The following is a 12,480-nucleotide window of genomic DNA, read 5'->3' as shown; positions in this document are numbered from 1 at the left end:
TCAATTACCTATTTTTCTTTTTGCATCTTATTCTATTCACTTATTATGTCTTATGGAGCTTTCCATAGAAAGCATTCTATACTTTTCTTTCAAATAATTTTTTACTGTGGTATAATACACATAACATAAAATTTGCTATCTTAACTATTTTTAAACATAGAATTCAGTGGTGTTAAACATATTCAGAATGTGTAACTATCACTACCATCTATCTCCACAGCACTTTTCACCTTGTAAAACAGAAACTCTATACCCATTAAAAAGTAGTTCCCTAGTCCTCCCTTCTTCCAGCCCCTAGCAACCACCATTCTATTCTCTAAGATTCTGACTACTCTAAGTATTCTTTCTTATTTCCTTTTGTGCATATCATATAGCTATTTTCTTTGTGGTTGCCATGGGGATTACATTTAACATCCTAAAGTTATAACACTTTAATTTGAATTTAGACCAGCTTAACTTTAATAACATACAAAAACTCTGCTCCTTTACAGCTCTGTCCCCACCCCTTTCCATTATTATCACAAAATTACATCTTTATACAGTGTGTGCCCAGAAACACAAACAATTCTTTTAATGCATTAGTCTCCTAAATTATTTAGAAAACAAAATGTGGAGTTACAAACCAAGTCACTTGGTAGCTTTTAGATTAATAATTTTTAAAAAATGTATTAGCCCCTTAAATCTACAGAAAACAAAAAGTAGATAACAAACCACTGTTAGAATAATATTGGCTTTTATAAGGGCCTTCACTGAGATCTTTATTTCTTCATATGGCTTTGAGCTACTGTCTGGTGTCCTTTCATTTCACCCTAAAGGACTCCTTTGAATATTTCTTGCAAGGCAGATCTAGTGGTAATAAAATCCTTCAGTTTTTGCTCATCTGGGAATTTCTCTCTCACTTTTGAAAGAAAAATTTACCAAACATAGGATACTTGGTTGACAGTTTTATTCTTTTAGCACTTTGAATATATTGGCCCACTGACTTCTGTCCAAAGTTCCTGAAGAGAAATCTGGTCATATTCTTATTGAGGATCCCTTGTATGTGATAAGTTGATTCTCTCGATACTTTCAGGATTCTCTTTGTCTCTGACTTTTGAAAGTTTGATTATAAAGGTGTCTCAGTGTGGGTCTCATTGAATTCATCTTACTTGGAGTTCATTAAGCTTCTTGGATGTTTATATTCATGTTTTTCATCAAATTTGGGAATATGGTAACTCTGGAAATCAGATTCTTCCCCTTTCTAGGGGTTTTCTCATTTGTGTTATTGTTTTTGATTGTTTCAGACTGTGTTTACGCCAAGGATCAGCTTGAGGTGTAAATTTAAGTTCTTCTCAGGTGTCTTCTGAGCCTTTTCCTGGGCATGCACTATCACTTTCTAATTTTCCCTGTACATGCAGCTGTTTTTTAATGTCCTAGTCTGCAATATTTGGCTCCCAAAAGGGGAATAAAAGAGAAAATGAAGGGGAGGAGGGTGTGGAAAGCACCAGCCCTTTATATGCTCTGGAAGTCACATATATTGGGAGTGGGGAGTGCTGGCTTGCAACAATAGGGGGAGATGCAAGAACAATGGCTGCCTACCTCTTTGTACCTGCATGATCAGAAGAAACAACCAGCAATCAACGAGCACAGAACCCTTCAAGTTGAAGGACAAGGTCCTTTTTGCCTACCCTGGCTCCTATTTGTAAGCTGCTCTGGAACCACACAGTTGCCTGCCATGTGACTGAGGGTGAGGGATGGGTAGCTGCTACTGCGCTAAGAGCTAAAATTGACCAAAATTAACCACAATTTACCTTCCAAGTCTTCCCCTGGAACTTGCAAGCCTTCAAAAGACTCCAGAGTTCCAAATTAGTTATAGACAGACTCTGCCAGTGCAACTGTTGTCTAGGTAGAAAGACAGACTCCTGGTGCTTCTTACTCTACCATCTTCCCAGAATCCCTCAATTATCTTTTAAATTATCCAAAAAAATGAGAAAGAAAAGTCACATATCCACATATTTACCACTTTGTGTAGATCCAAGTTTCCACCTGGTATCATTTTCCTCAAGTCTGAGGAATTTCCTTTTCCATTTCATAAAATGTAAGTCTGTTACTAACAAATGCTCTCAGCTCTTGTGGGCCTCAAAGAAGGCTTTATTTTAACTTTATTTTTGAAAAATATTTTAACTGGATATAGAATTTGTCTCATTGTATTTATCTTCAGTACCTTAAAGATGTTGCTCCATTGTCTTCTGGTTTGCAGTTTCAGGCAAGCACCCTCATTACTCTTATCTTTATTTCTCTGAATAAATGTGACTTTTTTCCTCTGGCTACTTTTAAGATTTGTTCTGCATTCCTGGTTTTCAGCAATTTGATTATGAGGAGATTTGGTGTGGTTTTCACTGTGTTTATCCTGCCTGTGGTTCACCGAACTTCTTGGATATGTGGCTTTACAGTTTCCACCATATCTGGAGTATTTTCAGTCATTATTTCTTCAGATATATTTGTTTCCCCACCCCCAGCTTTTTTTCTGGAACTTCAATTATACATATGTTTAGACCACTTAATTTTGTTCTACAGGTTATTAAGGCTCTGTTCATTTCTTTTTCAGTCTTTTGGTCCGTGTGCTTTAGTTTCTATTGCTGTCTTTAAATTCACTGATCATTTCTTTTACAGAATATTAGTGCTGTTACAGCCATGCCATGTTTTTTTTTAGATATTATAATTTTATCTCTAGAAGTTCTATTTGATTTTTAGCTTTCATTTTCTCCCTGTTATGTTGATATTTTCATTTAAATCCTTTCACATACTTTAATAACTGTTCCAAAGTACAAATCTGCTAACTTCATCATCTGTTATTTTCTAGGTGTGTTTCTAGGGACTGATTTTTCTCCTAGCTATGGGTTGCAATTTTTGATTGAATGCTCAACATTGTGAGCACTAGAATTGTTTTATTCCTTTAAAGTGCCAAACTCCTTTCTGGAAAAAATAAAGTGCCAGACTCCTTTCTGGAAAAAAGTTAAGTTACTTTAAGATCAGGTAATTGTTTTGGAGCTTGTTTTTAAGTCTTGTTAGGGTGGGTTTAGAATAGCCTTTATGCTAGAGCTGATATACCACCCCTACTGATAAGGCACGTGTGGCATAATATTCACCAACATATTCAAGGGCAGGTTTCTGGAGCACTTTTCTCACAGATGGAAGCTAGAACTCCTACAGGCAGCAAGATGAAAGAGGAAAAAACCATGCAGAGATGCCCCAGAAGTAACACTTCCACTTATATCTCATTAGACAGCACTTAATCACATGACCACACCTAGCTATAAGGAAGACTGGAAAAGCAGTCATTTAATCTGAGTGGCAATGCGCCCAGATAAAAATTAGAGCTCTGTTGCTAAAGAAAACAAAGTATTGGGGTACCCAACAAACAGTCTCTGCCATAATTCCTAAGATTAAATTTAGGAGGAAAAGCATATGATTTATGTAGAAAAGTATAAAACATTTTCATAATTACCAAAGGACATAAAATAAGACCTAAAACCATGGACACTCATGCTATATTCCCAGATGGAAAAATAATTACACAAAAAGATCAACATTTCAGAATCTCTAAGATTTTGTGGGGAAGGAATGGGGAATGAGGGGCTGTTCTAGAACTACACAAAATAATTTAAAGTTCATATGTCCATTATAGGCTAAGAGACATTCTTAAGGAATATTAATATCTAAGCAGAACGACCAGTTTGCCTGGGACAGTCACAATTTGGCATCATTGTTCTAGCAACCTGTACAGTTTAACATCTCTTTTGAAAAAAAAATATTAACAGCTGCATTGAAATAAGCTAGAATAGGCTTAGTAGATCCAATTGACTTTTTTTTTTTTTTTTGCGGCACGCGGGCCTCTCACTGCTGTGGCCTCTCCCGTTGCGGAGCACAGGCTCCAGACGCGCAGGCCCAGCGGCCATGGCTCACGGGCCCAGGCGCTCCGCGGCATGTGGGATCCTCCCGGACCGGGGCACGAACCCTCATCCCCTGCATCGGCATGTGGACTCTCAACCACTGCGCCACCAGGGAAGCCCCAATTGATTTTTTTAACTTCCAGTTTTTGCCATGGTCGCATCTAGTAGTTTATAAACCACATGTACAGTGATTAAATCTGAATGTTAACCAATGTTAACCAGTGAGACAGAATCTCTTCATGACTTTTTCACAGACAACACACAGAGTCTTTGGAAAGAAGGGAGGGAGGGAAGGAGGGAGGGAGGGAGGGAGGGAGGGAGGAAGGGAGGAAGGGAGGAAGGAAAAAAAAAGAAAAGAAATGCAGTGGCAGTGGGGACTTCCCTGGTGGCACAGTGGTTAAGAATCCAGCTGCCAACGCAGGGGACATGGGTTTGAGCCCTGGTCTGGGAAGATCCCACATGCCGCAGAGCAGCTAAGCCCATGAGCCACAACTACTGAGCCTGCACTCTAGAGCCTGCGGGCCACAACTACTGAGCTCGCACGCCACAACTACTGAAGCCCACATGCCCTAAACCCTGTGCGCAGCAACTACTGAGCCTGCATGCTGCAGTTACTGAAGCCCGTGTGCCTAGAGCCCGTGCTCTGCAACAAGAAAAGCCACTGCAATGAGAAGCCCGTGCACCACAATGAAGAGTAGCCTCTGCTTGCCGCAGCTAGAGAAAACCCACATGCAGCAACGAAGACCCAACACAGCCAAAGAAAAAAAGAAAGAAAACAATTTGAAAAGAAAATTTTAAAAAATTTTTAAAAAATTAAAAAAAAAAAGAGAAGAAATGCAGTGGGACACAAGTAGCTAAGGATAGCTCCTAACTCCTTCCATCAGTATTCAACTTTCTACGTATGCTATTCATTTGGCTGCCAGGCTGCCAGTCTGTGGAAAATGTGGGAATTACAGGCCAGTTACACATGAAATACAATTCCGTTTATAATCATTCCATTTTATATCTTATAGTAAATCCATAAATCTGTAATTCTGAATTAATTTAACTTGCAAAGTTTCTTCTCCATGTGTAAACAATAAAGTGTCAGGTGTTAATATGTTGACACCACTAACAGAACTTTGCAAACAGTTAAATTATATCAGTTTTATCATCATCTGCAAACATTAGAAAATCAGTTATTACCCAATAATGGTATAATATTAAATAATTTCAATGGAATCAAAGGAAAGTTTCTGGGAAGTCATTCTATCAAAAGTGAAATGTGTGACACTAATGAAAATTCAGTTTAAAAAACTCAGCTAAAAATAAAACTTCTTTGGGGTAATAATACAAATATAAATTTTGGTGCAGCAAGATGTCATGGCAAAAACAGTGTTCTGACAGTCCCATAAAGTAGACATGTATCTGCAATCGATTTGGTGCACACATAGCTTGTTACCAAACAAGCAATATTCTACAGATAGAAAGAAAAATTATAGTCATCAAATTTTACAAATATTTTAAAATCCACATTTAGATTAACTGAACTACAAAAATTTTGTGATGAAGACTGTACTGAATACAAAAAAGATCTTTCAACACAATACATGGCTTTCTTTTAGCTATGCATTATCAATGTGATTTTTTAAATTATTTGTGTCTTTGAAGAACTACTTAAGTAAATTACAAAGGGATTTAACTTGTTTATAAATGAGCCCTAAAAACTTTCTGACACAATTTGTTCAAAATCAAATAGAAATATTTATTCAAAGAAGTCAAGGAATGGAGTACCAAAATCTTTAGTTTTTGAAGCTTTTAGAGAATTGCAAATACTGAATCAAATATTACATTAGTATTTTTAATGTATAGGTGACCTAAAAAAAGTTTTTACGTATCAACAGGCAAACCCTTCAGCAGGCCATCCCTTCATACAAGGCAAACTAAAATTAGAAATTTTCCATGTATCACAGGTATTTAACAAGGAAGTCTATCTCTGTTCATGGATTTGAATGTAAATGTCTGGATTTTTAATTTTCTCTTCCCTGCTGGTAAGAATCCCCAAAGCAATAAATTAACACATACATTAGGACATGTTAGGGGTTGGTGATACCCTAGCAAGTCTAGCAGAGCAAACACAAAACTTCCCTGAAGATTCTCACAGAAGAAGAAAATAATTCAGCCAAAGATTACCTCACAACCAAAAATTATGAATCAAGGAAAAATAATATACCATAAGCAAATACTAGCAGATACAAAACCGAGTAATATTAGCACCCCAAAGAACTCCATAATTGTAAAATCTGAGACTAGAAAAATTTTGTTTTAAATAATTAAAAAATTAGGGGGAAAAAGCAACAGAAACCATTAAAAAAGAATACGATACTGTTTTTCTAAATAACAGCAAAACTAGATCATCTTTAAAAATGAATCAAATAAAACAGAGAAAAATGAAAAATATATGCCTTGAAATCAATTACTCAATAGAAGGATTAAACAGCATATTAGACAAAGCTGAACAAATAATGAGTGAATCAGAAAACCATTTCAAGGAAATTATCCAAAATACAGGACCTTAATGAGAAAAAGGTGACAATAAATGTAAGAGGTTAAAACAACTGCAGGACTAAATGAGGTGGTCCTATACACGTCTAACTGGAGTTCCAAAAGGAAACAATTCTTTGGAAAGTAGGGTCACTCCTAGTCAGAATAAATGAAAGTAAGTCTGCAGCAATGGTCTTCAACCCTGGCTGCACCTTACACGTATCACCTAAAAAACTTTAGAAACAAATTAAACACAGTGCCTAGGTCCCCCTTCCCCCTCCTGTAATTTTGGAATTAGTGTGGAGTACGCCAAGGTATCTGTATTTTCTTCAAAGCTTCCCAAGCTATTTTAGTGAACATCCAGGGTTGAGAACTAATGATCTACACCTAGACACAGCTAGAGAAACCACAGAACAAAATTAAAGAGAAAAATGTTAAAACAACTACAGAGAACTAATACTATCTAAAAAATAACCTAGACTGACAAAAGACTTCTCAACAACAGATGCCAAAAGAATAATAAAACAATACCTTCAAAGTACTGAGAGAAAATAACTGTCAACCTGGAATTCTAAACAGCTAACTACCATTCAATAGTAATATCAAAATAGACATTTTTAGTCAGTCTAAGAGGTTACCATTTATAGAGTTTTGCTGAAATAGCTACTAAAGACGATGTGCTTTAAGAAGAAAAACACTGAACCTAGAATGGAATGGGATACAAGAAGAAATTGAAAACATAAAAGCAAAACACAGAAGACTACTGATGCCAGCTAAACTCACAGCTCATACTTCATTTCCTAAGTAATCAATCAACCAGGATGTCAGTCCTTCTGGTCATCCATCCCAGTTGTCTGTAAACATGACCGAACAAACTGACCTCAGTTTTAAAAATAAGAACAAGGGCTTCCCAGGTGGCACAGTGGTTAAGAATCCTCCTGCCAATGCAGGGGACACGGGTTTGAGCCCTGATCTAGGAAGATCCCACACGCTGTGGAGCAACTAAGCCCGTGCGCCACAACTACCGAGCCTGAGTGCCACAACTGCTGAAGCCCACGTGCCTAGAGCCCATACTCTGCAGCAGGAGAGGCCACCGCAATGAGAAGCCCGTGCACTGCAACTAAGAGCAGCCCCCACTCGCTGCACAAGAGAAACCCACGTGCAGCAATGAAGACCCAACGCACTCAAAAATAAATAAAAAATTAAATAAATTTATTTAAAAAAGAACACATGGGTCCCACCCTAGATGTACTGTTAACTCTAGGAGTAAGGGCCGAAATTTTCTTAAAAGCCTACCAGATCAAGAGGATAATCAGGTTTAGGAACTTCAGATTTCTAGCATTTCCTTCATTCAGCAGTTCTCTTAAAGTGTGGTTCCCTGGCACTACCTCTTAAAGTGTGGTTCCTCATATGACAGCATCATCATTACCTGTGAACTTGTGGAAATGCAAATTCTCAGGACCCACTCCAGATGTACTGAATTAGAAATTCTGAGGATGGACTCTGCAACTGTGCTTTAGCAAGCCCTCTGGGTGGTTCTGATGCCACGTCATTTTTGAGAAAGCTGCTTTAATCTCCTGCTCTAAGTACCCTGTTCACACTTCCACATGAACAAGCCCCCTGCTGCTGTCCTGCCTACAAAATCCTTCCATTTAGTCTTCTAGAGCAATGTACCATGGCTGACCAATTCCCAAACATTCTTAATCTCTTCACTGGATTTTCTTTACATCTTTTGTCTTAACTGAACCTAGTTCACTTCTCTTATAGGGTCTTCACATAAAGGCTGTTCACTCTCCCAAACATCACGTAACTCAGGGTCTGGAAAGTGAGGTCTACTCATTCCCTAACTCCCTATAACACCAAAACATCTGGATAAAGATCTCACCTTTTCTGAGACTCTTCACTCTCATGGCTTCAGTTGTTAAGTGTATATGATATTGACTTCCAAATTTCTCTTATGATGTTGAGACCAGAACCCACTACCTATCTCACACTTCCATCTGGATGTCCCCAGAGGAACCTCAAATCAATATATAAAAATCTGGGGACTGGGCTTCCCTGGTGGTGCAGTGGTTGAGAGTCCGCCTGCTGATGCAGGGGACACGGGTTCGTGCCCCGGTCCGGGATGATCCCGCGTGCCGCAGAGCGGCTGGGCCCATGAGCCATGGCTGCTGAGCCTGCGCATCCAGAGCCTGTGCTCTGCAACAGCCCGCGTACCACACACACACACACAAAAAAAATCTGGGGACTTCCCTGGCGGTCCAGTGATTAAGACTCTGTGCTTCCAACGCAGGGGGTGTGGGTTCGATCCCTGGTCAGGGAACTAAGATCTCACATGCCATGCGGCCAAAAAAAAAAACAAAAGACAAAAAAAACTGAACCTGCCATATTGTCCAACCCTGTTCTTCCCGTACTTTCTAATATAAATGAAGGCACCACAATTCAGCTATCCAATTATCTAAGTCTAAACCTATAAATCCTCAATGGAATTCCTTATTCAAACATTCGATTAATCACCAATTACCATCAATTATTTCACCCTCTGTTAAGTTCTCTAATTCTCTCCATCACAAGTACTACTGCTATAGTACAAATTCTCCACCCTTACTAGGATTTCTTATACAGCAATAGCCTCCTAACTGCTCACTCTCTCTCAAGTATTGCACTCCTCCAATTCATTTTAGTCCTTAAATTTCAAGAACATTTATTTTTAAAATCATGTGAACTTATAGTTTTAATACTTCTACTCTAAATCCATCATCATTCAACACAAGTTTTTAAATCTAGCTCTTTTACTCAATAGTTCTAGATCACCAACTTACTGATAATTTTATCACAACTATGTGAAAATTTTACTGTGATAATTTTACTTACTGTGATAATTTTATCACAACTATGTAACAAAGAATGTGAGTCAAAAAATTATCTAATTAAATCCAAATTAATGCTTAAAATTTAAGTGCTGTAACTAATAATTTCATCTATATGAACTTCACTGCCACAAATTTTAGATTTTGTTGTAAATAATAGCACTGCACGTTTATAAGATGAGAAAAATAAGAACACTGTGAAAAAAAAAATTTTGAAACCCAGAGAAAGAAAACATCTCAGATTTTGAAAAAATGAAAACTCACCATACACACCTGCAGAACGAGTGGAACTGTTCATGGTAAAAGGTCCGTTAATGATGTCGGAAGAAAGCAGCTCATCAGATCCCCGCTGAAAAGCAAGAGCAATATTCTGTTAATAAAACAAGTCTTGGATAATGGTCCATATTTACTACTAAAAATATTAAAAGCTAATATTACTTAATCTGAATATCAAGGCACTTAAGGGGAAGTCCTCAAGAATCATAAAATCTAAAGGTTGGAAGTGAACTTAATAGTAAACAAAAATTATTGAACATCCACATGATCGTTAGTTATAAAAAAGAGAACTGCCATCACATAATTGGGGGCATAATCCCACAACCCTTTTGAATGAAACTCAATTCTCTGAGATATTACATCTGAAGTGTCAAAAACCATATTTAGGGTTTGAATCCTGACATTGTTTTTGTAGTATGTTTTTAAGTATATTTAGTATATTTTAAATACATTTTGGTATATTAAGTATGTTAAGTTTTGTAGTATATATATATATTTTTATAAAGGACTGATGACTTTTTTTTTTTGGCTGCGTTGGGCCTTCGCTGCTGCGCGTAGGCTTCGTCTAATTGCGGTGTGGGGACTACTCTTCACTGCAGTGCGCAGGCTTCTCACTGTGGTGGCTTCTCTTGTTGCGGTGCACGGGCTCTAGGCGCAGGCTTCAGGAGTTGTGGCTCATGGGCTCTAGAGCACAGGCTCAGTGGTTGTGATGCATGGGATTAGCTGCTTCGCGGCATGTGCGATCTTCCCAGACTAGGGCTCGAACCCATGTCCCCTGCACTGGCAGGCGGATTCTTAACCACTGAATCACCAGGGAAGTCCTGTAGTATAGTTTTAAGTATTTGCGTGCAAATAATTGTGTAGCACTCCCTGACTTTTTCAGAGATGTGTATTTTTAAAAGTTGAACACAAAGATGCAATTTATTTCTATATTGGTCAAATCCTTTAAATAAGTGATTTTTTCATTCATTAATCCTTCAAATGATCTTTAATGTGTACTATTTCTTTCTTTCTTTCTTTCTTTCTTTGCGGTACGCGGGCCTCTCACTGTTGTGGCCTCTCCCGTTGCGGAGCACAGGCTCCGGACGCGCAGGCTCAGCGGCCATGGCTCACGGGCCCAGCCGCTCCACGGCATGTGGGATCTTCCCGGACCAGGGCACGAACCCGTGTCCCCTGCATCGGCAGGCGGACTCTCAACCACTGCGCCACCAGTGAAGCCCTGTGTACTATTTCTTAAACAACTACTGTTTAAGTAATTTAGACTTTTTTTCAGGTAAGAGTTTTGACCAATTCCAGAGTTGAACTGTCAAAGCTGAAAGACAAGTCAGTCTAGCCTTTTCATTGTAAAACCATAAGGTCTTTTACCAAGATTAAAATGTTTATATCTAGGAAGTACAATAAACACCACGTATAAATTTTAAAACAACCTATTTCAACTGGTAGTTTGTTCAGTTCTCGGTCAATTTTTTTTTGGCGGTGCCACGCGGCTTGTAACATCTTAGTTCCCCAAACAGGGATCAAACCCCGGGCCCCCGCAGTGGAAGCATGGAGTCCTAACCACTGGACCACCAGAGAATTCCCAAGCTCGGTCAACTTTTTTTTTTTTTTTCCTTGCGTTATGCGGGCCTCTCACTGTCGTGGCCTCTCCCATTTGCGGAGCACAGGCTCCGGACGTGCAGGCCCAGCGGCCATGGCTCACGGGCCCAGCCGCTCCGCGGCATGTGGGATCCTCCCGAAACGGGGCACGAACCCGCGTCTCCTGCATCGGCAGGCGGACTCTCAAGCACTGCGCCACCAGGGAAGCCCTCGGTCAACTTTTAAGAACAAATATTTCAGTCTACTAGATGATAATCCCAAACTATCCTACAAAAGTTATAACATCAACAGTGCTACGACAGATATAATGTTTAGGGATAAGGACCACTTCTGCAAGGAACAACCTCAGCCTTTGCTGAAGAAAAGCAAACCACCAATGCGTTTGCATAATATAAATACAATTATTTAAACAATTCCTGTATAAACATCCAGAAATTATTCCCTTTGGTCTTTCACCCGTACGTTTATAGAGACAGTTTGGAATAAGAGAAAGGAACTAAGTGAGCACGTGAGATGAAATAAAATTGAAAATCTCAAATTCCAGGAAGACTTGGATTATGACCTCACTAAAAGCAAAGGTCTTCCTGAGAATATGTGAAATACAGATATTGGCAGACAAAGACAGACTTTGTATAGCCAGTGGATACGGAAAGGTGAATTTTTGCAGTTTTAAATGTAGTAAAAAGTTAAACATGCCCAACATGTTTTTATATATGAGGAATTTGATAAACTATGTGTTACTAATAGATATATTTTCGACACATATGAGTGTAGTGTCAATATCAAATATCAATTTTCTACATGTAAATTGAATTAATTTGGTCTTAGAAACCACTTAGAGGGACTTCCCTGGTAGCACAGTGGTTAAGAATCCGCCGGCCAATGCAGGGGACATGCGTTCGATCCCTGGTCCGGGAAAATCCCACATGCCGCGGTGCAACTAAGCCTGTGCGCCACAACTACTGAAGCCCGTGTGCCTAGAGCCCGTGCTCCGAAACAAGAGAAGCCACTGCACCACAACGAAGAGTAGCCCCCACTCACCACAACTAGAGAAAGCCTGCACGCAGCAACAAAGACCCAACGCAGCAAGGAAGGAAGGAAGGAAGGACAGACGGATGAACTTAGAGATCACTTGAGCTCTTTTCTAGACTTGCAGGAGTATGTTAAAATGTCAACTAAATATTAATTCTAGGTGGACTGCAGATTGAAACGTAAAAGACAAAACAATAAAGACTCTAGGAAATAACAGAAAAAAGTATCTTCATAATCTTGTGGTAGGGAAA

General features: G+C 38.9%; 1 protein-coding gene across 3 annotated transcripts in view; it reads right to left on the bottom strand.

Moving 5' to 3' along the window:
* PTBP3 (polypyrimidine tract binding protein 3) overlaps positions 1–12,480 on the bottom strand; it is a 98,988-nt gene that overhangs the window by 55,262 nt on the left and 31,246 nt on the right. For 2 of the 3 annotated variants that reach the window (XM_007449768.1, XM_007449767.1), the window contains exon 2: positions 9,590–9,674. In XM_007449768.1, coding sequence (XP_007449830.1) covers positions 9,590–9,623 — 34 coding nt within the window. In that variant the 5' untranslated portion in view covers positions 9,624–9,674. Of the gene's footprint in view, positions 1–9,589; positions 9,687–12,480 lie in introns of those variants that run through there. The other variant, XM_007449769.1, reaches the window with a different exon arrangement.

The sequence above is a fragment of the Lipotes vexillifer genome, unplaced genomic scaffold (genome assembly GCF_000442215.2).
Source record: "Lipotes vexillifer unplaced genomic scaffold, Lipotes_vexillifer_v1.1 scaffold230, whole genome shotgun sequence".
Lineage (NCBI taxonomy): Eukaryota > Metazoa > Chordata > Mammalia > Artiodactyla > Lipotidae > Lipotes > Lipotes vexillifer.
This window is presented reverse-complemented; position numbering and strand designations above follow the sequence as displayed.